Source organism: Phocoena phocoena, chromosome 16 (genome assembly GCF_963924675.1).
Source record: "Phocoena phocoena chromosome 16, mPhoPho1.1, whole genome shotgun sequence".
NCBI lineage: Eukaryota > Metazoa > Chordata > Mammalia > Artiodactyla > Phocoenidae > Phocoena > Phocoena phocoena.
The window spans coordinates 75,942,800-75,968,396 of record NC_089234.1 but is presented as its reverse complement, the minus strand read 5'-3'; the positions used below and the strand labels follow the sequence as shown (position 1 = coordinate 75,968,396).

The following is a 25,597-nucleotide window of genomic DNA, read 5'->3' as shown; positions in this document are numbered from 1 at the left end:
AGTCATTAAGTTCAGGCAGTGTCACCACTTCCTAGGAAGATCACTAAAAGCTTTTGTATTCCTATTATTAAAAAATATACCTACCTTGTAGGGGAAAAAATGTATTTAGACAGGCTTGAGTCTAAATACTGGTAATGCCATTTATTATTACTTTTTTCATTTATTTATTCAACAGATATTTATCTAGCGCTTGCTACAGGCTTGCAACAAGGTCCTAAGCGCTGGTGCATCAGTGGTAAATGAAACAGAACAAGCAGTAGTCATAGAGGCCAGGAGAGGACTTTAATGGGAAACAAACACAGAAATGTTTCTTTTCTTTCTCTTGTGTGCCTTAGAGGCTCTTAGGGAGAGAGACTAACCCAAAAAATCATACATATAAAATATAAAATTGCAAATGATGTTCAAAGACCAGAGGATGCAGGGAGTTTATCTAGTTGACAGGCCAGCAAAGGCTTATCTGATGAAGTGCCACTACACTGAGGCCTGCAGGAGGAGTGAAGTGAGTAGGTTATGGGGTGTGGGGAGAGCATCTCAGACAGAGTGAATGGCAGGTACAAAGCATGTGGACGGAGGAGGGGGAGGAATTGGCCAACAGCCATCAGGATTAGAGGGCAGAATCGGGAGGTGGGCTTTGACAGAGGCCAGGTAAGAGCTTTGTGCAGGTAGGTAAGTGGCAATGTGACTCTTGAGTAAATCATTCACTTTCTACATCTCAATTTAATACCTAGAAATCAGGGATGATGGCACCTACCGTACAGAGTGGTTACTGGGATACATGAAATGATAGCATATCAGTTACAATCCTCAGACATGGTAGAGACTCAGTAGAAGGTCATCACTGATTATTTCTGAACCTTTCAGGCACGGAACTGCATGATGTGAAAATATTAAGACTGTTTCATTTTGAGAAAATATTGAGACTAATTTCAAACCATTGAAAATCTGATGTGTTTTTTTTTTTACAATTACACACACACACGCACACACATAGGGACTGGAGACAGCAGAGTGAGACTTATGAGAGGCGTACTTTGAAATGGTGCTGACTGGCATGGCTGTGGATATTGGGGACTTACTGCATGTGGACAGAACTCTGGCTGCTCTAAAAACTCAGCACTCATTCATCCCCCGGAAGAGTCCACTGTGTAGATCTGTTTTCTTTTCCTTTCTTTCAGGTTGTTCTTCCTTTAATTGATCAGTATTTCAAAAACCATCGTTTATACTTCTTATCTGCAGCAAGCCGACCTCTCTGTTCTGGAGGACATGCATCAAACAAAGAGAAAGAAATGGTGACTAGGTAAACAGCTATAAAAAAATAAAGACTGTTGTTTAAGTGTATTTCCTTTTGAGAACGAGCATCTCAGGTTTTTGAAGCAGGATCATGTGAAGAGTTCCCACCCATGTTCCCCGGCCCCTGGCCCCTTGGAATCAAACACTATGAGAAGGATGGTTTTGGCAAGTTAATACGTGTGTTCTAGGTGTTGAGTTTTCTTATATTTTACTGCTAAATGTAATGCTGAGTAGAAGGAACAAAATACCCAATACAGAATCCGCAAGTAGAGAGGCTGGAGATGCGATGCGTCAGTGTATTCGTATTTTTTGTTAAATGATACTTTTTAACATTGGATTCCTGAAAATTTATTCAAATCGAATGTTTTTGCCAGCCTGTGTTTTTCAGCAGAATCTCATTTTCAGAAATTATAACTTTAAATTTTAAAAAATTATGAGCAATCTTGGGATAAAATGAAGTAAGCATATATATTTTTTAAAGCTTTCTGCTCACGCCAGTCAAGCCAGCATCCTAGCAGTGCTTTCTTATTTCTCTTTAAACCCAAGTATTCTTTGGCGATTTATTTGTGATTCTGCTGAGGTGAAAAGTTTGAGTCCTCAAAATTCTGCCAGAACTTAGTATACATGAGAATCAATTACTGAGAAAGCCTTCTTCTGCATTACATTGCATAGGAGTCCAAACCAACTTTTAGACTGTATTTGAAAAAAATTTTTATAAAAATGAGTACCCTGTATAAAGTAGAGTACAGGCTTTCCTTGGTCTTGACATTTTTTAGTTATCTATTGCTGTTTAGCAGTATTATCACAAGTTTAACATCTTAAAAGAATATGCATTTATCATTTCACAGTATCTATGGATCTGTCATCAGAGGCTTGCCTGAGAAACAAACCTCTTTTTTATTTTCTTAAGACTTTTTTTAGAGCAATTTTAGATTCATAGCATAGACTTGACTTTAATGATATGTTGAATGGCAGTGCAGTATCAGCCTGTTGGACAGGGTGAGAGGACATTGAATGTAGACTGTTCCCAGAGGGTTAAGAGGAAGTAAGATTCCTGTGGTGCATAGCACTGGGGGTGGGATCTTAAGCTCATCTCTTTACTCACATTTATTGTCTAGTTGGTTGTCTACCAACAGATAGATAGCCAATCATGTGATGTAAGATTGCAGCAGCATTAAAAGTGTTTCCAAACTTCTTCAAATAATAAGCTTCCTGTGAAGTTGATAAAATGGATGATAGTTAAAATAACAGAGAATCCATTCCAGTGACTTACTTCGTTTCCACCAACTGTGTTACCAGAAGGAAAGGGAAGGAAGAGCTACTTTCCAAGATGCAAATAACCCCCTCCCCTTCCCCTCTATGGCATGGCCTTCTTTCCGCCTTCCCTAGGAGAGAGAGAGACCCATCTCTCCTCCTTTCACACGCGCACTCATCCACACCACTGGCCCCGTGTTCCCCTGTGGATGGTGAGTGCGTACAGTAGCTGGAAAATGCCACAACACCAAGTTATCATTAAACACTATGGAACCAAGGCTACTGCAAAGTCTCCTAGTCTTTCCTGGCCAGTTAACCTTTTGTAACAGAAACTTTGTTCCTAGAGGGTGTTGTTAATTTAATCACATTCATTAACGTAAGTCAAAACACAGTTGGAGAATATAGGGAAAAAAATGAAAAAAAAATATGCAAGTTCTGCTCTTTCCCTTCCCCTTTTATTGTGTCTTATTTTCGCCATTCATTTTTCAGTTTTACTCTAAGAACTGTTCACTAACTACAGAAGTAACTAATTCTCCTTTACCAACTATATCCCTCATAGAAGAAATCAGAAGAACATCACGATACTGTGCTAGCCTCCGTTGATGTAGTTTTGGGGCCTTTAATAAAACTGCCCCAGTTTTTAATGATTTCATCTTCAATTTTTTTCTTCACTTCTTGGAAAGAGGGTTGGTAAGTTTTACTTCTCCCACTAGCACTTCCGAAAAAGGGAATGTATGCCATTAAAATTTAATGTATGCCATTAAAATTCCAACATACAGGAATGAGACATAACAACAGAAGTAACTGATTTCTTCACAGTACTTTAATGCCAAACATAGGTAGAATTTATCCTCAGAGAGAAAAAAATCAGAGTTGAAAAATGAATAAGGTGATGGTAAATAAATTATGGTACATGTTGCCCAGTCATTAAAATGATGATGGGTACAAATACATGATAACTTAGGAGAATTATCACTTAAAAAATAAAACATTTGTTCAAATAGTATTGATTTGGATTTTTTAAAAGAACCTAAATTTTATGCATAGAAAAGTACTGGTAAGGGATACATTTAATGTTAATGGTGGTTTTCTTTAGGTAGTGCATTGTAGATTTTATATTACTATTTTTATGTGTTTTCCAAGTTTTTAAGATGAAAAAATCTTACTTTAATAATCATAAAGATATGTTTTAAAACAACCAACATCACTATCACATTAACAAAAACAAATTAAGTAATTTGTTTGGCATGTTGAAATGGAATCACTGAAATTTGTAAATCTCTGATTTCTTACTACTTCAGTTAAATATGACTTCAATGAGTAAAATACGTAAAAAATAGAATAAAACAGGTTTAAAAAAAACTGGCCCTGCTACTATGAATAAACAAGCATACCTGTATACACATGATGAGCATTGCCATGATCGTTTTAATTTGTATTTAACAGTTGGGTGTAGCAGTAGTTATGCGGATCTAAATTAATTTCTCCACAGTTAAAACCAGGTTGTTCCCATTAGTTGTTTAGAGACCTCCTGGTACTAGAAATTAGGTATCGAGCATTTCCTGTCTACAGTCAGTATTCTCCTGTCCACAGAGATGCGTTAGATGGGGCATCTGCACTCCAGGAGTATACATGACCGTGGCTAAGTATATGGGAATAAATATTGTTCCAATAGCAGAAAGCTGAGCGGTGCTATAGGATTCAAAGTAAAGTAAGAACCCCTTAGATGGGTATGGATGGGCTGGAGATTTATGGAAGTCATGACATTCAAAGTTGATCTTAAAAAATATGTAGGTCAGAGATTAAGAAAAAGGTATATTTTTTAGATAACAACGTACAGCGTAGAAGCTGGTCATTTAGGAGAAATATAGGTTATGTGGATTCATGATGGAACACTGTAATTGAGAGTAACTGTCAAAATAGCTTTATTCTTTCTACTTAATTCATTAGCACTAAGAAGCCATTGACGCTTTTTAAGTAGAAGAATGAGGACAGTCTGGGAGCATAAGTAGGATTGATAAGAGTAGCATGGCTGGGAAGCCATGGCAGGTGTTAGGAGCTATGGCAGGGATGCAAGCTGTTGTAACAGAAGTGCTCCTTCCAGTAGGTGGTGCTACCCGTGGCTTTGTTCAGCAAGTATTCTGAATGCCCCGTGGGTACAAGGTGCTGTCCTAGGTCTGAGGATAAACACACAGATACAACAGCACAGTTCCCAACTTTAATGGACTTAAAAGGATAGCTGAGGAGACACATACATACAGAGCTAACCATGAACTACGTTGTGATGAGTGTAAATGAGCCATATATAAAGTGCTGGGAGTGCACAGGAGATGTAAATGCAGAGAGGGGCTGCGTCTGAGAAACACGGAAGAGGGAAGATAAGCATGCCTCGGTAATGAGTCCTATCTCAAGTAGAAAGGAGGAGGCCAACCTGGGGCTGAAGTTTCAGTGCTGAGTGGTTGGAACAATATTGGTCTCACTAGCGAAAACAAGAAACTTCAGAAGAACTAGTTTTGAGAAGAGTTTAAATTTGGTTAAAGAGGTACTTATGGAAGGATAAAGTACTAACAGGTCATTCAGCTGGAGATATCCAGCAGAAAGTGGGAAGTAGGTGTTTGGTGTTGGAGAGATCAGGGCAAGAAATGACATATTTGGGGATAATCTATACCCATCTCCTGCTCGAAGCTCTGAAAGCAGATGAAACTGAGGGAGAATCGGAGAGAAGCTGAAAGGTCTGAACCAAAACTTGGAGAATTATTACATTTCCAGGGTTTTCAGAAGTGGATCTTTGAAGAATAGAGAGAACAATTAATTAGAGAGGAAGTGGGAAGTAATACTGTAAAACAGAAACCAGAGTTTCACAGATTTAAGTAGTTAATGATGCCAAGTACTGTGGAGAGCTAGCTCTCCAGGATGGAGACGGAAAAGGACGTTATTAGATTTGCTACTTAGAGGGTACTGAGAACTTCAAAAGAGTGTTTTTCAGGAGAGCGATGAGGTGGAAAGCAAACTCACAGGGCAATGAGTCAGGGAGGAAACTGCAGAATGAATTCTTAAGAATGTTAATAATGAAGGGATATAGAGAAAGGGGATAACGGGATTATGGAAATTGTCTTTAGAAAAACTACAGGCCAAAGTTTATAATAATCAAACCTTAGAGTCTGCACAGAAGCTACACCCTGAAAGAGGGTGGCACTGGAAGGGAGAGAGATAGGATTTGTCTTTTCTTAGGACCTAGCTTTCTATATATCTGTATTTCTCTCTGGTGGCACATCTGTTATTAATTAGGAACACCTAGAGTTAGGAAGCAGCTGATATCATAAGAAGTCATTTTTTTCAGAGAGATTCTCCAACATAAATGTGCTCAGGATACAGAGCAATTCTGTTTCCTATCACCGCAAAACACCCCGGGTCTAGATTAAAACATAATTCTAGTATTATAAATTCGTAATTCAAATTCATAGGTTAAAAACGTAATCCTAAATATAAATTCAACATCATCGCAGAATGTTTCACTCTGGATACTAGAGAGTGTCACGAGTAAGAGGTAAAAGATGTCGCTTAAAATAGACTAGATTCCAAGAATCCAAAGTGTACAATTCTAAGATGTAATCACCCTTTACATGGAGACAGATCCCTGTTAACACACGGAAAGCTCAGTGAATGAGGGCACCTGGAGAAAGTTGCTTTTGTTTTATTGTCTTTGTTCATTTCAACTATAGCCTAAAGATAAATAATGCTGCTCCGGGGGCTAATGTCTAATCTTACGTCTAACATCTACTTGAGTAGATCATTGTTTGAAAAATATTTAGCACTGATAAGAGATTTCCGAAGACCTCGAAGTCACTTAAGCACTTGCAGGTGAATGTCTTCTTGGAAAAGCTACCCCATGCCCTATATAATTAATTTTCACCAATACGTTATTTCACATTGTTACTGAAGTGAGAGATGATGGCCAAAGCCTACTGTAATAAAAGTGGTCCACAAAAGTGGTCCACTGTAATAAAAGTGATCCTGACTCCTTTCTCCCATTCTGCCGTGAGCAGTTGCCATCACTGATTCCATGGCATAGAGCCTGTCTCCTCAGTCCTGACGAGTGTACATCTGCACACTGCTGGTGATGGGAAAGCTTTGCAAGAGAGGATGAGGCAGTGAGGACATAGCTGTCATCATGATTGGGAAAATCAAGCTGAGTGGGGGGAGGGTTGCTGTACAAATGGATTTTCAAGGTTAGAGCTTTGGTAAGTTCTGGCTGTGGACCACCGGTGCTCTCTGAGGGTTCAGAAGAGTGTTGGATAGAAGTGAAAAGAGTGTCAGTTGTAATATGGGAGGTTAAATGTCCTGGTAGATATTTGCAGATGGCCCCTGGCTGGGAGGGGACTTCTTTGAGCTTGGGTTGGGAGTGGTGAAGGAACACGTGGTGTTAGAAAAGGCTTCTTGGAGTAAACATGTCCGAGCTGAATCCTGAGGGATGTTTAGAAGAGATTGTAGCATGAAACTGAGTGTTCCTAAAAATAGGGCCCAGCAAGAAAGCCACCAGACTGCCTGGTGACAGACGTGACAGGACAAGAACGGGTATTGTCCAGGCTCTGGGTTGTGATCCAAGCATTAGTGCGTACCAATGTCTTCATGTTGAGTGCTGGGCCCCCTTATTTGGAATCTCCCCTTGGTGACCACCAGGAAGGACATGAAGACCCAGGAACTTAGTCTAGAGGAAATAAATGTTCAACTCAACTTTAAGTTATCACATCTGTAACGTTTTTCTCTGAGGGATTATCAGTTGTTTAAATTCTCTCTCTAGTTCATTGTGTTCAGATTCACTGGATGCTTTGGTGTATGTGTAAGGGGTGTGGTCAAGGTCAGGGAGAAGGAAAGGCCAAATGATAAAACATACTAAAAGTAAACATTTTACGCCCAAAGCACCATACTTCCATTGTTAAATAATACCCATAACAACAAATTTCTAGAACTTCAGTAGTACTTTGGGGCAGATAAAATTAAAGTTTTCTCCTTGTGGTTTTCTAGTAGTTATATTCTTACGGGGTTCATATAGATTGCTTTTATATTAATTAGCTTTGCTTTCAATTTTTTTTTGGTTCCGTATAATATGTGCTTTTTTAACCATGTTTGTTAAAGATATGCACTCAAAGACTCTTTCTTTAATATCTTTACTCCACATTCTGCTCAGAGAATTGATTCTTTCTGCGTGACATCATGTTGCTTTTTTCCGGCTCATATATCAGCTGTTTATTTTTCTTTTTTTCTTCTTCTTCTTTTTTGTTTTATTTTAATTTAATTTCTCCCTGTCTTTTCTACCTTCCCTTCCCCTTTTCCCTTTTCTCTTTTGTTTTTCTTTTGTCTTCAGCCTATTCTGCAAACTTGGAGTTCTTGTCAGGCATAGGATTTCACTATTTGGTAAGGAGACCCTTGAACAAATACTAGCATGGCCATCACTTGGTTTTCTTTGCCACTTTTGCACTGTGTTGTGTGCTGCTATGTGGCATGAATGCATGTTTGCATGGCCGGATGCATGGTCGTCATAGGCCAAGGTAAGGTCCTCAAGGTTGTTTATAAGTAGCGTTACCTATGGTGAAATTGAAGACTGTAACTTTATGTACTAGTCCAAAGCACACTTGAAAATCAAAAGGTTATATTATTAAAGGCCAAATGAATGGAAATGGCAGCTTCGGCCATATTTTATTTCAGAGGGGCGAAGCCAAACTGGGCCTCTGAATTTGTGTTTGGTTATCTCTTATAGATAAAGTAATGAGCTGTTACACCCCAACAGTTTTTAACTGCACTCTTTTAATGCTCTTGACTACAGATTTGCATGTCGACTGTATTCCAGACACCGGAGCTTCATAGTAGAGACAGTGAGGCCTGGATTTGGCAAAAGCGACTTTTCTAGCACCCCTCACCCCACGGTAGTCAGTTTTTGTTCATTTCTGAGAATTCACGTAGCTGAAAGTCATGTTCCCAAACACTTGCTTTCAAAGAGCCTTGCAGGGCGGTCACTCACTTTCCACATTCTCTCCTTGCCGTGGGGCTTTAAGACTTCATAGCAGTCGGCAGAGTTTATGTTTTACGCTTTCCTGCATCCGGCTTCGTAACTGCCAAGGCAAATTTTAGCTCGATGCTCTATAGGTTTTGAGACAGCGTCGGGGTGACTTCAGTAAGAAAACATTGAGTGTACTGATAGAGATGTTATAAGTCCCATTCCATTCACAGGAAAACCTAAGGATTAAGTCATTTCTGTAAAAGCCACAGTGGATAAGCTGAGAACTAGGTACATGTACGTGTGTGTATGTGTATATATATGCAAATAACTTTTACATTTTTTGAGAAATGATAGTTTCTGGATATGACTACTTAATGCTGTATTTGCTTTCTAATATTGTTCTATCCAGTATTTGGGTGTTTTTAAGATATATTTCTCATAAATTGCCTGAGTTCTTGCATTATTGTTTCAGTTATCCAAAATTAACGGGGAAATTGTCTTCAGGAAGCTCTCCTAAGTTGGCTGGCTTTTGTTTGACTTCTCTTCATCATAGAAAAATTTCTATGAAAATTATTCAGACAGAGCTTTTGTATACTCCTTAACCTTCTCATGATAGAGGAAGGCTCTGATGGGGACCCCATAAAAATACTTTCTGTTGTGCTCTCTCTAGCTTCTTACATATTTTAACTTCTTGGTTTCCCATGTTACGTTTTGCTATAATTTTATTTTTAAAACTTTTGAGGCATTCCATATATACGACAGAGTACACAGATCTTGAGAACAGCTTGATGACATAGCTTGATGAGATTTTACATGTATCTGCCCGTTTTCTCAGGTCGAGACATAGAACATTTTCAGCATCCCAGAAGCCTGCCTTGTGCCATTTTGCGATTTATAACCCTCTGCAGAGGAACTATATGTAAACGAATCTACTGGTCTACTAATGTAGACTTCCATTACCATGTATTAATTGTATATGTTGTTTAATCTCTCTTTTCCCTTTGAATATATTAAGGGTTCAGTAGTTGAAGATAAATGCATAATATAACTTGTCATACCAGTCAGAGGAGAAGAACTGGATTTTGACATTCATTCTGTCTCTCTGTGATTCTTGTATTTCATTTAGGAATCATTGCATGTTAAATCCCTTTGCCTTTAAATACTATTATTTTTATTTTTAACAGGAATTTATTGGAGAGCTACTATGTATCTTTATCTCAAAAGCATATTTTAATTCAGTCTTTATATTATTCTAGTGTCTTATTGTTTCAAATTTGCTTAGGCATTTGCCTGTAAAACAATACAGACTTCAAGAAGCTTTTATTAATCAAACATACTCTAATACAGACTTGTCGAAGTGTTAGCATGTTAAGTCTTAGACACATAAACTTTACATGTTACAGTTACAGCGTGGTTTTAGATGTTAACGTGATGTCCTGGAGAGAATAATGGGCTTTGAATCAGAAAACCTGTATGTAAATCCTCTATTTGCAACTAAACCAGCTGAATGATTTGGACAAGGGACTTAACTTCTCTGAACCTTTGTTTTTTAGTTTGTTTGTTTTTCATTTTTAAACTAGATTAAAATAACTGCTAACTTTAGAGATCTATTGCATGTATAAAATCTCATATGACATGATGAATGTTGAAGTGCTATGTGAACTGTAACAGTATGGCTTTCAAGTCTAAGGTATTCTTAGTCTTATTTGTACAGCTTTTATTTAGATAAATCAAATTACATACACACTAAACTAGGGAACTTGGTTATTTAAAATACATGCGCCATGAAGCCTTTATAATCTAGCCATTTCCAGATCGAAGCAGAAGTTGTATAATCCAAGTACTTACTTTTTGATATATCAATTATACTGTTGTGGATTTTCCTGAAGGGAGAGAGAGAGACCTAACAGCATATATACAGTGGTCTTTTGTAAATACATAGACATATTAATTCTTTTATTTTTTCTTTCACCCTGTCTTTACATTTTTTTTTTCCTGTATTCTGGCAGACATTAACTGATGATCAAAATGTTTTTCCTGTGCTTAGTTCAAAAAATTGTTTCATGACCTAGCCTAAGAATAAAGTAAGACAAGTGAAAGTTGAGGTTAACAAAGAAATACTTGGGCTTCGTGTCAAGGAGCAAAAATACAGAAAGAGATACATTAACCAGAAACATGTCAGCAAGGTGGGATTGGAGACAAGAGGGAAGCATTAAAATAAACCAGATGGGCTTCCCTGGTGGCGCAGTGGTTGAGAGTCCGCCTGCCGATGCAGGGGACACGGGTTCGTGACCCGGTCTGGGAAGATCCCACATGCCGCGGAGCGGCGGGGCCCGTGAGCCATGGCTGCTGAGCCTGCGCGTCCGGAGCCTGTGCTCCACAACGGGAGAGGCCACAACAGTGAGAGGCCCGCGTACCGCAAAAGAAACAAAAGTCAAAACTCTTGTCCTGGTGGTGGTCATTGTGGGGAGCTGAGTATTATCAGTAATGGAATATTTATTCCAAGGTGTCTGCCAGATTGTAGCTGTTCAGAAATTTTTCTGATATGTAAAGTGAGGATTCCTCACACTTGAACTTCTATATTTATGTATATCTTTTATCTACTTTAAAATATTTTCTATATGTTGAAGCACACTAAGAATTAAAGAGAGATGAGTCATGTTTCTATTCCTCATATATTCTTTTGAAGGTGTGTAAACCATTTCCTTTTATCTTAGAAAAAGGTAGGGTTTTCAAAAAGGGGAACAAGCCATATTCCCTACAGAACAGTAGTTCTGGGGTGTCTATTAAAATACTTTATAGAAAAAATTAGTAAGGAAAATAGCATCTATTTTATATTAGGCTTCCCTTTTGATTTCTGAGATGCCTGTGATTGCAAGTTGGTGCACGCTTGTATTTTGGAAAATCAGGATGGGGTAAGACGCAGGCAGGTTGACAAGGAATAAGGATCCCATTTGCCGTTTTCAAGGACGCATTATTGACTAACGAAATATTGCTTTTAATCCTACCATTTTCGCCCACTTATGCTAAGGGATAATTCTGTCTTTCTAACTGCCTAATTTTAAAGCATTTAGAGGATACTTCAGTCCTACTATTATAGCCTATTTTTAGACTTTCAGTCATTTGCAGGGGAAAGAGAATCTGCTAACCAGAGCTCCAGCAGGGATAGTGATGGTGGCACAGGTGTGTGTGTATCAAGACTTCTTAACGGCTTTCTTTTTACATGTGAAAATGAATCGAATGCCTTAATGACATTCATTTTGTGCATTCTTTCAGTAACCAGTTTTGTGTCTGCTGTGTGTGAACATTCTCTTAGCCTGTGAGGATAGAAAAGTGCAGATTTCTTTCCCTCTCTGCTGCTACCACCCCATGCCAATCTACAGGTGTCTCTTACCTGTATGCCTCCATGAACGTACTCACCCTTCTCTTAGAATTCCCTCTTGCCCTTCTAAACTGTGCTCCAAAGCAATCATATCTCTCCCCCATCCCAACCAAAAACCAAAACAGAACAACAAAATGGTCTCATCACTGAATACAGTCCTGTGGAGCCAGTGGCTTCCCATTTCTCTGTAGTAAAGATCAGAATTCTTCATCTGGCCACATAGTGTTTGATAGTCTGTCCCCTGTGTACCCCTGCATCCTCATTTCCCAGCATGCTCTGACTTCCTCATGATGCCTCAGCTTAAGCAGCCTTCTCTCTGCTTCATGAAAATGTATTCCTTTCTGCCCAGGGCCTTTGCACATGCTGTAATTACTGACGGAGATGGGATCCCGTACACCACATGCCCCTCTCCAGTCCCTCACACCCACAATGGGGTTAACTACTAATCCTTCACACTTCAACCCAAATAGTATTCTCTCAGGAAAACCATCCCCAACCTCCCTGATTATACTCTCTCCTTCTACTATTATAACTTTCTCATAGCTCTGCATACTTTTCCTTCATCTCACTGATGATGTTACAAGATTAACTTCTTTCTCTGGCCCAAAACTCAGCCCTTCGAGGGCTTATTTTTGTATCCTCAGAGCCCAGCAGGAAGTCTGGTGCATAGTGGCTCTTTTATAAATATCTGATGACTGAATTAATCAACCTACCAGGTCCTACCTTTAAGAAGTCTACAGTCTAACAGAGAGGATAGATAAGTCAGCAGATGCTTACTACAATGAGATGAGTGCTATCAATTTGGAATTTTCTTACATTCATGAATAAGCCAGATTTACATTTTTTTCCTTGAGAATATTAGGAAAAACATAATATCCACTTATGTCATAGTTTACGAGAATCACATTTTAAAAAAATTCCTTAAGTGGTCCATGAAAACACTTAGGGCACTTACATTGAAAAGGAAGTAACACATGATTAATGACTTTTCAAACAATCATTAAACTCTACCAACAATGATACTTTCAGTTCGAGGAAGTATTTGAGAAGGCTGGCACAAAATAGTTATCATTTAGAGGCCTTTTCTACTTATCTGTTTTCTGGTGAGTTTTTTTTTTTTTTTAAATTTTTATTTTTTTAACATCTTTATTGGAGTATAATTGCTTTACAATGGTGTGTTAGTTTCTGCATTATAAGTGAATCAGTTATACATATACATATGTCCCCATATCTCTTCCCTCTAGCATCTCCCTGCCTCCCACCCTCCCGATCCCACCCCTCTAGGTAGTCACAAAGCACCGAGCTGATCTCCCTATGCTATGCAGCTGCTTCCCACTAGCTATCTATTTTACGTTTGGTAGTGTATATATGTCCATGCCACTCTCTCACTTTGTCCCAGCTTACCCTTCCCCCTCCCCGTATCCTCAAGTCAATTCTCTAGTAGGTCTGCATCTTTATTCCCATCTTGCCCCTAGGTTCTTCATGACCTTTTTTTTTTTTTTTTTTTTTTTTTTTTTTTTTTTTACATTCCGTATATGTGTGTGAGCATACGGTATTTGTTTTTCTCTTTTTGACTTACTTCACTCTGTATGACAGTCTCTAGGTCCACCCACCTCACTACAAATAACTCAGTTTCGTTCCTTTTTATGGCTGCGTAATATTCCATTGTGTGTATGTGCCACATCTTCTTCATCTATTCATCTGTTGATAGACACTTAGGTTGCTTCCATGTCCTGGTTATTGTAAATAGAGCTGCAATGAACATTTTGGTAGAGGCCTTTTCTACTTTCCTGTTTTCTGGTGAGTTTTTAACATAGCAAGACAGTTAATTGTCTAGAGACACCCGGATTTACTGGAGAATTTCCAAATTTGATGACAGACAGATTCCTAGGAATGCCTGGAATAAAGCAAGCATTTTGCAACATTATGAGCATCAAACTCCAACATTCTTTCTAGTTGACCTCAGTGACCTTAGAACATCATTAATACAGCTCCCACATTAGCTTCAGGAATACTGGACAAGTATTATCATGTGCTTAAATGAAACAATAGGTCTTGTTAAAGTATTTGTTTTTTTCTCTAGACGAGTATGAATGATTAAACTGGTACCTAAATCTTAATGTTAATTTTAAAAGAGTTTTAATAGTAAATAAAGTAATATAGTGAATTCTATCAACTGGTATCTCTCCCTTATTAAAAAATTAGTGGAATAAGTTTATGTTGACCCTTCTGTTATCCCTGACCCCAAACCCTCTTCATGTGTTTAAATGAGGGGCTATCTTGTATCAGGAGACATTAGAAAATTAGTACAGTCATCCCTCCTTATCCACAGGCCCTGCATCCATGGATTCAACCAATCGGGGATCAAAAATATTTTTTAAAAATATTCCGGAAAGTTCCAAAAAACACTTGAAATCGCCATCCTTCAAAAATACGTGCATAGTATTTACTTTGTATTATGTATTTTAAGTAATCTAGAGATAATTTAAAGTATAAAGGAGGATGTGTGTAGGTTATATGCAAATACTATGCCATTTTATACAAGGGACTTGAGCATCCTTGGATTCTTGGTGTTGGGGGAGAGTCTTGGAATCAATCCCCTGCGGATACTGAGGAATGACTGTATGTGTTTGTGTTATCCCTAAAAAGGTTCACATTGTGCTTGTGTTGTTTAATAGGACACACATAATGAAAGGAAAGTCATTTAAAGCACCAAGAATCTCTGAGGATAGTGCATATGTGAGAACTGAATGTGTCACTATTTTGAGAATGTCATGGTTTAAATTTAAAAAGCACAATCTGTTAGAAAATTATATATAACTTTATGTCAGTAAGCCTGAAGGTTAAATAAAATGGATGATAGTCAAGGAAAATAGGAGAAATAAGTAGCACAATCTGCTACTTTAAAAAAATTTTTATTTTATATTGGAGTAGAGTTGATTAGCAATGTTGTGTTAGTTTCAGGTGCACAGCAAAGTGATTCAGTTATACATATACATGTATCTATTCTTTTTCAAATTCTTTCGCCATTTAGGTTATTACAGAATATTGAGCAGAGTTCCCTGTGCTATACAGTACGTCCTTGTTGGTTATCTATTTTGAGTATGGTATTCATCACTAGAGGATCCTTACGGTCTTATCTAACTTAAAGATTCTGTAGTTTTATGACAGTGTGTATGATAAAGGCAGGAGTTTCCTGGATTAGAGTTGCTATAAATAACCTAATTCTTACCAGACTCAGAATGAAAATAATATATAATATTATTTGAAAATAATATCAGAAGATTGTATTAGAGAGAGAGATACTTCTTTCATTTCAACGTATTACTCTGAGAGAATTTCCTGACTTTGAGACAAATGAATAGAATATGTAATATATATTCTAAGTTTAACTGAAACTTCTCACCAAGTTAGGGACTCAGTAATTTTATTCTTTTCAATATCACTGACTTCAGAAGTAATAAAATCGTTGACAGGCTTCAATTTCTGTCTCTTCGTAATTTTGAGAGAAATTTGCATCTTCTAGCATAATTTTATTTCATGTTATTAATAAGGATTTTTCCAAGATTAATCATTTCTTCAAAGAAGAAAATATAATGAGATATTGTGTCAAGAGCCATGCTAGAAAAAGTAAAGAAGAAGAATAAAAATTAGAATGACTGTTACTGTTTTCCCAGAAGAGAGAAAGTCAACATTCTGAGAATTCTCAATAAATCAGATTATAAAACAAGTGGTACGTGATATATCAAATTTTGGATGACATTGAAAACTCCTGAATTATAGAAATCTTATATTGAAAACCACAAAACAGTTTGGGATTAAGATACAAGAAGGATATTTTGGCTTTTAACAGCGTTAGCTTTGTTATTTTTATTATTTAGAGAGTTGTATTATTTTGTGAGAATTGGTAACAATGTTTTTAAAAACCCAGTGCTTGCTGTATGTTGTTATTAGATTCAGGTATGAGCTGTGATTTTAATTTTGTACCTTTTATGCTTATACACACACACACACACACACACACACACACACACACACACACACACTGATGCAAACATACAATCTTAAAGATAAATAGGCAATCCGTAAGTGTTTCCCTAAGTGTTTAGAGGTGATGAGAGTTATATTTGAAGACAAAGAAAGTAGCTTGAACCTTGAAAAAAACGTGAGTTGAAGGTATCAAACTTTTGGTTTTTATACTGCTCAGAGCAGTTTAAGAAATTACATATAGTTAAGAACATGAAAAAATACAGTCATCACCTTAAAATTTTACCATCTTACTAGGCTTTTTGTCTAGTCCTTCCTGTTCTTACTAATAGCGTGACTGACATTCCTGATTATGGTGATCTGGAGAGCCTTTAGAAGGACCATATCCAGGTTGCTATTTTATTTAAAAGCCTTACTACGTACTTTCTCTCTTCAAGACTAACCATTAGTTAAGGCATTTATACATGCCCATAAAATTGATACTTTTGCTGGTCCATACATTCAAATGCTGAAGGTTCAGTTAATACTGTTACTGCATTCCTTAGGGTCCTTTCTCCACCATTTTTTTTTTTACAATGAGATGTTTCCATTTAAAGTTGTACTATATCTGCTCTGGAGTGTACCAAAGTGTGTCAACTGATATAGCTCACAGTTTTGTGACTAACAATCACAGGAATCTCATGTTCACCACACACACTTTCATTTGACCCACAGAACTTGTCTGGCCACTGGTGCCCTTTCCTACTCTTTTTACTCACATTCCAGTCATTCCACAAGTATTTAATTGAGCTCCTGCTCTAAATCAGGCACTGTTCTATGTGCGGAGCTGCATCAGGGAACAAAGGAGACAAAAATCACACCTCACTGATTCACTTTGTTATAAAGCAGAAACTAACACACCATTGGAAAGCAATTATACTCCAATAAAGATGTAAAAAAAAAAAAAAAATCACACCTCATGAGCTTATACAAAAGGAAGTTTAAAGAACCCCAGACCTCCTTTTGGAAAAAGGCATGGATAAGCTCAGTACAAAGTACAAACACTGATAATCTGTATGAGGAGACAGTATGACTGTGAGTTTTAGGAAGAGAGTGAGGGACCAGCCTCTCTGATTTGGTGCTGAATTTGGTTGCATGAGACTCATAGGCATCACTTTGTATCCCCTCTCCCTCCTGGGCCTTCCCTCTGTCATTTTCGGTGCTGCACTCTTCTTATCTTTTTTTACCTCCAAACATTGGAGGCTCTGGGACCTTTATGCTTCTGTATTTATGTTCGTGCTGGCTAATTTCACTCAGGCACATGATTTAAAAAATTCTCCATATGCTTATGAGGCCCAGGTTTACAGCTGTAACTCAGATCTCATCTCTGCACTCCAGGTTTTTGTATCAGTTGCCTACATCTCTACCGGAGATGAATTGGCCCATCACACTTGACCTGTCGGAAGCAGAACGCCCAACCCTCCCCTCTCCCCTCCCCACACATTTTGCTCCTGCCTTGGGCTCTCCCCACGTGATTGAATCCTACGACTATTCACCCAACTGCTCACACAGTTGCTCACCCAAATGATCATGGAGTCATCCTTGTCTCCTTTCCCCGTCACCAACATGCAACCCATAAGCAAAACCTTAACATACATTATTATTTTTTTAAATAAATTATTTATTTATTTAATTTATTTTTGGCCACGTTGGGTCTTCATTGCTGCACGTGGGCTTTCTCTAGTTGCGGCGAGCGGGGGCCACTCTTCGTTGGTGCATGGGCTTCTCATTGCAGTGGCTTCTCGTTGGGGAGCACGGTCTCTAGCCACCCGGGCTTCAGTAGTTGTGGCACGTGGGCTCAGTAGTTGTGGCGCATGGGCTCTAGAGCGCTGGCTCAGTAGTTGTGGCTCACAGGCTTAGTTGCTCCATGGCAAGTGAGATCCTCCCGGACCAGGGCTCGAACCCACGTCCCCTGCATTGGCAGGTGGATTCTTAACCACTGAAGCACAATCCAAAGTGCTTGCTCTGGTTGCAAGTCTCTAGAACCTGTTTCCCTCCTCTCCACCTTACCTTTTCCTTCTTTCCCCTGAATTTGCCCACATCAGTCATCTTGGCTTCCTTGCCTGGACCACCAGGTTCAGTTTCTGCCCTGGAAACATGCTGTTTCCACTGCCTGGGCCCTTCTCCCAGTTATATGCATGGTTTGTTCCTTCGCTTCATTCAAATCTCTGCTCAGGTGCCACCTTCTTGGGGAGGCTCTGGTGACCACTCACCCTATTACTCTATCCTGTTGCTCTAATCCGTATTCCCTGCTTTATATATTTTTACTGCGGCCTGACATTATGTTCCATACTGATTTATTTTTTGCTTAATAGTTCATTGTCTGTGTCCCCCATTAAAATGCAAGTACCATGAGAACTCTATTTTGCTTATGATTGGAAGTTTAAAAGTACCTGGTATTTAACATGTATTTATTGAGTGAATGAATAATTAAATGAGTAATACTTCTGAGGGCTGTAGTATTGCAGAAGCCCTAGCACTGCCACCAGTCAGTAGACAGGAGCGTGACAAATTCTGCCCTTCTGCTGATTTTGTCTTCATTATCACCTGGAAGTGCTGAGATTCAAAGCACGAGATGAATGGAACATTTTCTGAAGAGCCTCAGCAATGCATACCTTATTATTTTATCACCTTATTATTATCACTGACCTGGCATGCCCACATTCTGAGACAGTTATTTCCATGTATACTTCATTTGTTCCTTTTAGGGTCCTTTTGTGTATAAAGAATATAACATGCCCAAATGTTTTAAAAACTCACATTCAATTAGGAGTTTTTAACCTAAGGACCAGGGAATGACTGTATATATTACAAATAGGAGAGTATGGAATGAGGAAGTGATGAGTGTCAGACTGTATTGTGAGCGGTCAAATCAATTTGTTACTTTGGATTCATATTTTCTTTTTTGTATCCTTATCACAAAGTAGAATACGTGTACTCATTATGTGATTCATATTTCTGTACTTTGTGATGAAATATGCCAGTCAGAATGGCTGAGTTTCATCTCATTTTCAAGAAGGGTCACCCCCGTTTCAGATATCTCATGAGTAATGTTTAACTTATTCAGCCTCTGATGCTTTTTTTGCACGATAGTTTGGTACCACTTTTTCACCGAAGACGAACAACATTCAGGCAGATTAGTTCATGTCAAATGCAGTTGAATTCAGGCAAATTAATTCATCTCAATGCAGTTGAATGCAATAAGAAAGCAGATATACTTGGGGTAATTAAAAGGGAATTAAATTTATTGGACTTTTAGCCCACCTCATTTCACAAAGGGTATCAGCTGACTTAAAAAGTTGGCATACAATATGATTTAAAAGTAAGGTGAGCTAGTATGGGGAGGAGGATATATTTGAAGAATCCAGTTAAAATTCTTTAGCCTGAGGCAGTGCTTTGAATGCTTCTTGAGTATGTCAGCTGTTTGATGAGACGTGCTTTATTGCTTTTCTACTTACATTCACATAACCACTTTTAAGCAGAAAAACTGCATGATTTTAAACTTGATTATCAAAAACTCTTTTGAATTGAGTTATCCTTACCGAGCTGTGCCCTTGACTAATTTTTGGAACACGAACATTAACAGAAAAGAAGAGCATTGAGAAATTCTCAGCGCAATTTATGCAGCTTTTTGTTTCCTCTTTAGGAAATGATGCAACATCAATTGTCAACTGTCTTCATATTTTGGGTCAGACTTTGGATGCAAGGTAAATGGATACATTTTGATTTAAATCAGTGAGTGTAATAATGATATACAGGAATAAGAAGAAGAACCTAGTGTCTTTATTCTTTGGAATTGCAGTAAAGACTTTAATGTAGGCGAAAAGAGTATCTTTTGTAAACTAGTAATACAACGGCCTTTTATTATTTTTATGATCATATATATTGTTATTTAAATTTTTAAGTAATTTCTGTAGCAGCTCGGTATGTAATTGAGGGTTGAATTGGGACTGTATTATGTGAGGTAAAAATGATGAGCTACAACTCTAGAGGTTTTATTAGCCTCAAGGCAGGATAGTTGTTCTCCATATTTCTAATAACATTTAGCTTTATAGGAAATATGAAGGTTTTATTCTCATTTTATAGATGAGTAAAGTGAATATTAAAATGACCAGAAATCCAAATACAAAACCAGTTTGTTTAGCGTGATTGATTCAGCCTTTAAGCCGAACAATTAATTTACTTATTATCCAGGATACATCTAAATAAAAGTTCCTAAAAGTCTTCTACAGAGAATATGTGGTGATACTCTTGAATTATCCATTTTTGTGTTTAAAAGTTTATTTGAGGTGTTTTGTATAATAAATGAAGAAAGGAGATGCTACCATTCACCTTCATATTCTACAAGAAATGGCGGCTTTAGAATGTCACTTCTCTACAAAGTTCAGCCTTCAGAGCTTATTTAGAAAAGATTGATTGTTACCCTTAAGGTAAAAAAAAAAAAAAAAAATCCGTATCATTCGGTAACGTGGTTTAGCTGGCATTAACTGTTTCTTTCACACCCATAGCCTCAGAAAACATTCTAGTTTGGTTGGATTTGGGATGAACTAAACTGACTCAGGAGCTGGGTTTCTTAGTTATCAAGTAAATATTCTCAATATTTGAGACCACAGGTGGAAAACGTAAAGCATTAGAACTGCCGTTTGCTCCGAGGTCCTAATTAAGTTGACTACAAAGGCATTTCGGAAACGTTATGCATTTATGGAGTGCTATTGCTGTAACTTCAAGCATATAGGAAAGAATTATTTCAAAGTGGATTTAAAAAATTGAGTTGACTGAGTGAATGTCGTCATGGACAAAAATAAACACGATGTAGAAGCATGTTTCATTTGTATTTCACGTGCTCCTCTCACAAGATATAAGCTGTCTCTTCTTTACTCCCTAGGACTGTGATGAAGACTGGCCTGGAAAGTGTTAAAAGTGCACTCAGAGCTTTCCTGGACAATGCCGCAGAGGATCTGGAGAAGACGATGGAAAATCTTAAGCAGGGCCAGTTCACCCACACCCGAAACCAACCCAAAGGTGTTACTCAGATTATCAATTATACCACGGTGGCACTGTTGCCAATGCTGTCATCATTATTTGAGCATATTGGCCAGCATCAGTTCGGAGAAGATCTAATATGTATGTAAATCTATTACTTAGAGTTTCATTATCTGCATAGTACAATCAGAAATTAACAGCCACATCATCGAGGTTATTCAAACACTGCTTATACATTAAAATGTTTTTGTTTTGTTTTGTTTTTTTAAGAACACTTTAGGTTGACATTTGAGTTACAAAACCAAAACCATTCTTAATAGAGATAGGTCTCTAAATCACATGGATTCGCAGAAGGGACCAGTAAGGTACTGGTTATGGACAGTCACGCCCACATTGTTGACATCCAAGTTCCAAGTTTTATACTTTCTGTGGTGTCTCTTTCCATGGAAATTTTCTAATGCAGTTTCACCAAAGGACATGCAGCATTAAATGTTTTCAGATTATTTCTGAGTCGATGCAGACTGTTTCTGCAAGCTATCCTACCAATAAATTTGAAGACTGCTGAGACAAATTCTGTGTCTAAATAACTGACCTACTAGGGTGGCTCAACTATCTTTTGTTTATAGGTTTCAGTCTCTTTTCATAGGGGATCTCATCAGCTGTTTCTGGCTGGAATTCTGTGGTTATTAAAAATATCCACAGAATGCCCAAGGTTGCATGAAAAAGGAACCACGTGACCTAAGTTCCTGCTCTCCTGCCTGTATGAACATGAAAGATGATATGAGCCCTTGTCTACCAGTCAAGTGGGTCTTGCTTGCAGACCCACCCACTCAGACTCTCAGTGTTGTAGGTCTCCCCGGTGAAGTACAGCTCTGTGTAAAAGCCACCTTTGTTCATCAGTGAATGACATAACCACTAGTGTCAAAACATTGACACTGACACTGCTTGAACCAATGGGAGCATTACTTATAGCCCCATGTGGACACAAACAAATATGGGGGATGAGTAGGATTTCTCCATTCACGTCATGGTGTGTCCTCTGGGAAATGGTAGCAGAGTTGGCATTAGAAATCCAAGGTTCTTAGTTTTCTTTGCCTGTTGAACATGTTTATTGGATAAGAGATCATCTAAGAGGTTTTACTTGATTTTCTAGCTTTAAAAGCTCCAAGAGTGACTTACTTATGCCTTGAATTTCAGGTCATTTCAGAAATAAATGATACACCCCGTTCTCTAGCATTCTTATTCTTGTTCATTTGAGAGTTAAAATAAAAGGTACAGTCTTTATATACCTTTGGAACAGGAGTCAAAATGGACCTGTCCTCCCAGATATCCTTGTGCTTAGTTTTATTCTTGAAGAAATCCTTTATTATACCTAAAGCAATTGTTCCTGATAATATTCTGTCTGTATAATCAGAGCATAATTCTTTAGAAAGCTTTCAGCTCCTTCAAGAAAAGAATTTTGTTTGAGAAAAAGGTCTTAAATTTGATTTTATGTGTGTGTGTTCTTGTATTGCTTTTTTTCAAATATTAAAGTGTTAGTATGCCTTTAATATGGAATTTTGTTGTTAGCCTAAACTTTCTCGGGACAATGTATTGATAACAAGTGTTTTTTTTTTTAAGTGAGATTCTCTTTTTCCTTAGTGGAAGATGTACAGGTATCATGTTATAGAATTCTGACTAGCTTGTATGCATTGGGAACCAGCAAGAGTATTTATGTGGAAAGGTAAGATTTTAAAAGTTTAACTTTGTATTAATAGTTTTTTCAAGTGTTATGATTATTTATTTCAAGGGTCTTCACTTTATAACTTTTTTCCTTAGTTATAAACTAAACAATCAGGTTGACATATTGAATTCCTTGGAAGTAATTAGACAATCTTTAAGCTAAATTTGAATTGATATAACAAAAGACAATTGCGAATTATGAACAAAAAATGTGAAGCCATAGTGGTAAAGCCTATATTTAATATAAAGTTTAAGCTTAGAGCATTAATGAGTCTTACGAAGGAATCTGCTAGTACAGTTTCTAATTCTATATTGGAAATACAAAATAAGAATGAATATAGGCAGTTAATTTTTTCATGTTCTCAAGTTCAAGAGGAGAAGATTAGCAGAGTCAGATGTTATGGACAGGTCAAGTAAGATAAGGTGTCCCCACTGAACTGAACAAGAGAGATCACATGGGCAACTTCTGTAAGATTTCTGTGGAAGAAAGAAGAGGAAGAGGGCTTTTTTAAACGTTAGAAGAAATAAAAAGACATTCTAATAGAAGACCAATAAATGAAATAAATAAGTCAAAGGATATTCTGAGAGAAGAATATTGAATAGATGTAAATTCTCCCCAAATTAATCTTAATTATAAAGAATTTCAAGTAGAAATTTGTGTTTTGTTGAACTTGAAAAAAATTTTAAAGTTTATTTGAAAGAATCAATGCATGAGACTAGCCAATAAAATTTTGAGAGAGAACATTAGAGTAATAAGGGCATTCACATGGCCTACCAAACATTAAAACTTAAAAAGCAACAATAATTAAAATAAGGTGACAATTACAAAGAGAAAGGAAAGTAGATCAATGGAAAAAGATAGTTGAGTTTACTCTGAATATTTTTAAAGTTTTACCTGCATTTTAAGTTAAACTATCAATAGTTTCATATGATTTTTATGGCTATAAAATATTTTATCCTAAGGAAGTATTATAATTTATTGAAATGTTCCTTTATTTTTGACATGTAGGCTCTTTTCTCTTTTCACTTACATAACTAATGCTAGATCTATGTTCATAGTTTTCTGTGTATATTTATTTTATTTCCTTTATCAGAATTTGGAGATCTAGGTTAAAGAGTATGCATGTATTAAGGGTTTGTGATACACATTTTACTATCTTTAAAAAAATTGATTCAATTCATACTTTAAAGTTTTTCAAGAGAATTCTCATTTCCTCACATTTCTCATTTCCGATTATTACCCTTTTTTACTATTTATAAATTTATTAGTTGAAAATGAGATCCTATTTTTATTTTCAAATGCATTTTCCTCATTACCAGTTACTAGCTATTTGTGTGTGTGTGTTTACCTTACCATTTGTACTTATTTTATAAATTGCCTTTTCTTATTTTTTGTCCATTTTTCTATTAATGTATTATCTTACTGATCAGTAGTAACCATTGTATTTGTTAACTGTTAACTTCTTGCCTGTTATTTCTCCTGCTTTTATGACTTTTAGCATTTTTTTACCTTTATAGTGCTTATATACAAATCGTTATGTGCAGATAGTTTTTTATGACATGAGAATTTTGGATTTTTATATAATCAGATCTAGCAATTATACCATACATGTTTCGTCCCCTTAGTTTCATGATTTTAAGAAGTTTATACTATACACTTAATAGCTAGAAATTCAAATATTTATTCTCCTAGGTTTTTAATGCTTTCAGTTGTTTAGATTTACTTTTTAATCCTTTTGTTCATTCAGTAAATACTGATCAAATGTCAGGTTCTGGGATACAGCAGTGAACAAATAGATCCCTGCTCTCAGAGAGCTTATATCAAGGGAGAGAAACAAAACAAGGAAACTGATGAACGTAACAGGGGCAAGTTATGTGTGTGAGTTGGCACACAGTACAGAGAATGACATGGGGTGATCAGGAATGCATCTTGGAGAACATGGCTTTTTAGACTCAGAACTTTCTCTACGCAACAGGAAACAGTAGAAGATAAGTCACGTGTAAATAGGTCTGTGTGTAATAGCCTTCATTGTCTCAGTGAAGTCTGACATGAGTCTTCAGCTAGATGACAGTTGAAGAGACAAGTGTGAGAAGCTTGAGGGAGGCATAGAATGTCTGAAATGATTGTCTCTGGAGTATGAAGGGATTTACTGGAAATGAGCCTGTTTCCTGTTTCTCTTTGGTGTTATGTAGAATTCAAAGTTTTAAATTGTCCACCACATCTCTAATATAATGATTTATTAAATATTTCTCTTATTTACTGATTTAAAACAAACTCTTCATCATATAGTAGGTATATTTGCTAGGTTATATTTCTAGAATTTCTATTCTGTTCTAAATTATTTGATTTTTAAATGATTAGAGCAATACCATCTAGCCTGAATTGTTAGTATTTTCTAATACATTTTAATATCTGGTAGTCCAAATTCTCTCATACCTCAGCAGTTACTGTTATTGTTGTTACTACTCTTGCCTGGGTATTTTTCTTGATAGAATTGGGGATCTTTCTGTTAGATTCTTTAAAAAGATATATATATTTTTCAGTTAACTTTGCAATTATAAAGTGAATTTGGGAGAATATAAAAATAAAAATTTGCAGGTGAGTAAAAGGTATTTTGAAAAAAATGACACTATACTAAAAAGAAAAGTAGTTATTTTAATACAACTCATCTAAAAGAAAAATTGCTATTTCTAGAATAGCAACAGAAATTATCAGAGTTGATCTGAGAGTTACTAATTGAATTTATATCTTAAAGTGAACTATTAAATAATTCAGATGAATTATTAATGAAATAAAAGGACTAGCCCAGTCAGATGTCTGGAAATAGATGATCTACTTTGGGGTCATATATGAAACATTTTAGGCTATTAAATTCTTAAATAAAGTATTTCTCATTCTTTTAAAACATTTATTGAACCCATATTGTGTGCCAGAAATTTTG

General features: G+C 36.9%; 1 protein-coding gene across 1 annotated transcript in view; it reads left to right on the top strand.

The window, feature by feature from the left end:
• RYR2 (ryanodine receptor 2) overlaps positions 1-25,597 on the top strand; it is a 515,056-nt gene that overhangs the window by 357,914 nt on the left and 131,545 nt on the right. Inside the window, exons 63-67 of the mRNA XM_065893933.1 lie at positions 1,176-1,297; positions 7,910-7,959; positions 19,597-19,657; positions 20,836-21,074; positions 22,575-22,656. Coding sequence (XP_065750005.1) covers positions 1,176-1,297; positions 7,910-7,959; positions 19,597-19,657; positions 20,836-21,074; positions 22,575-22,656 — 554 coding nt within the window. The remainder of the gene's footprint in view (positions 1-1,175; positions 1,298-7,909; positions 7,960-19,596; positions 19,658-20,835; positions 21,075-22,574; positions 22,657-25,597) is intronic.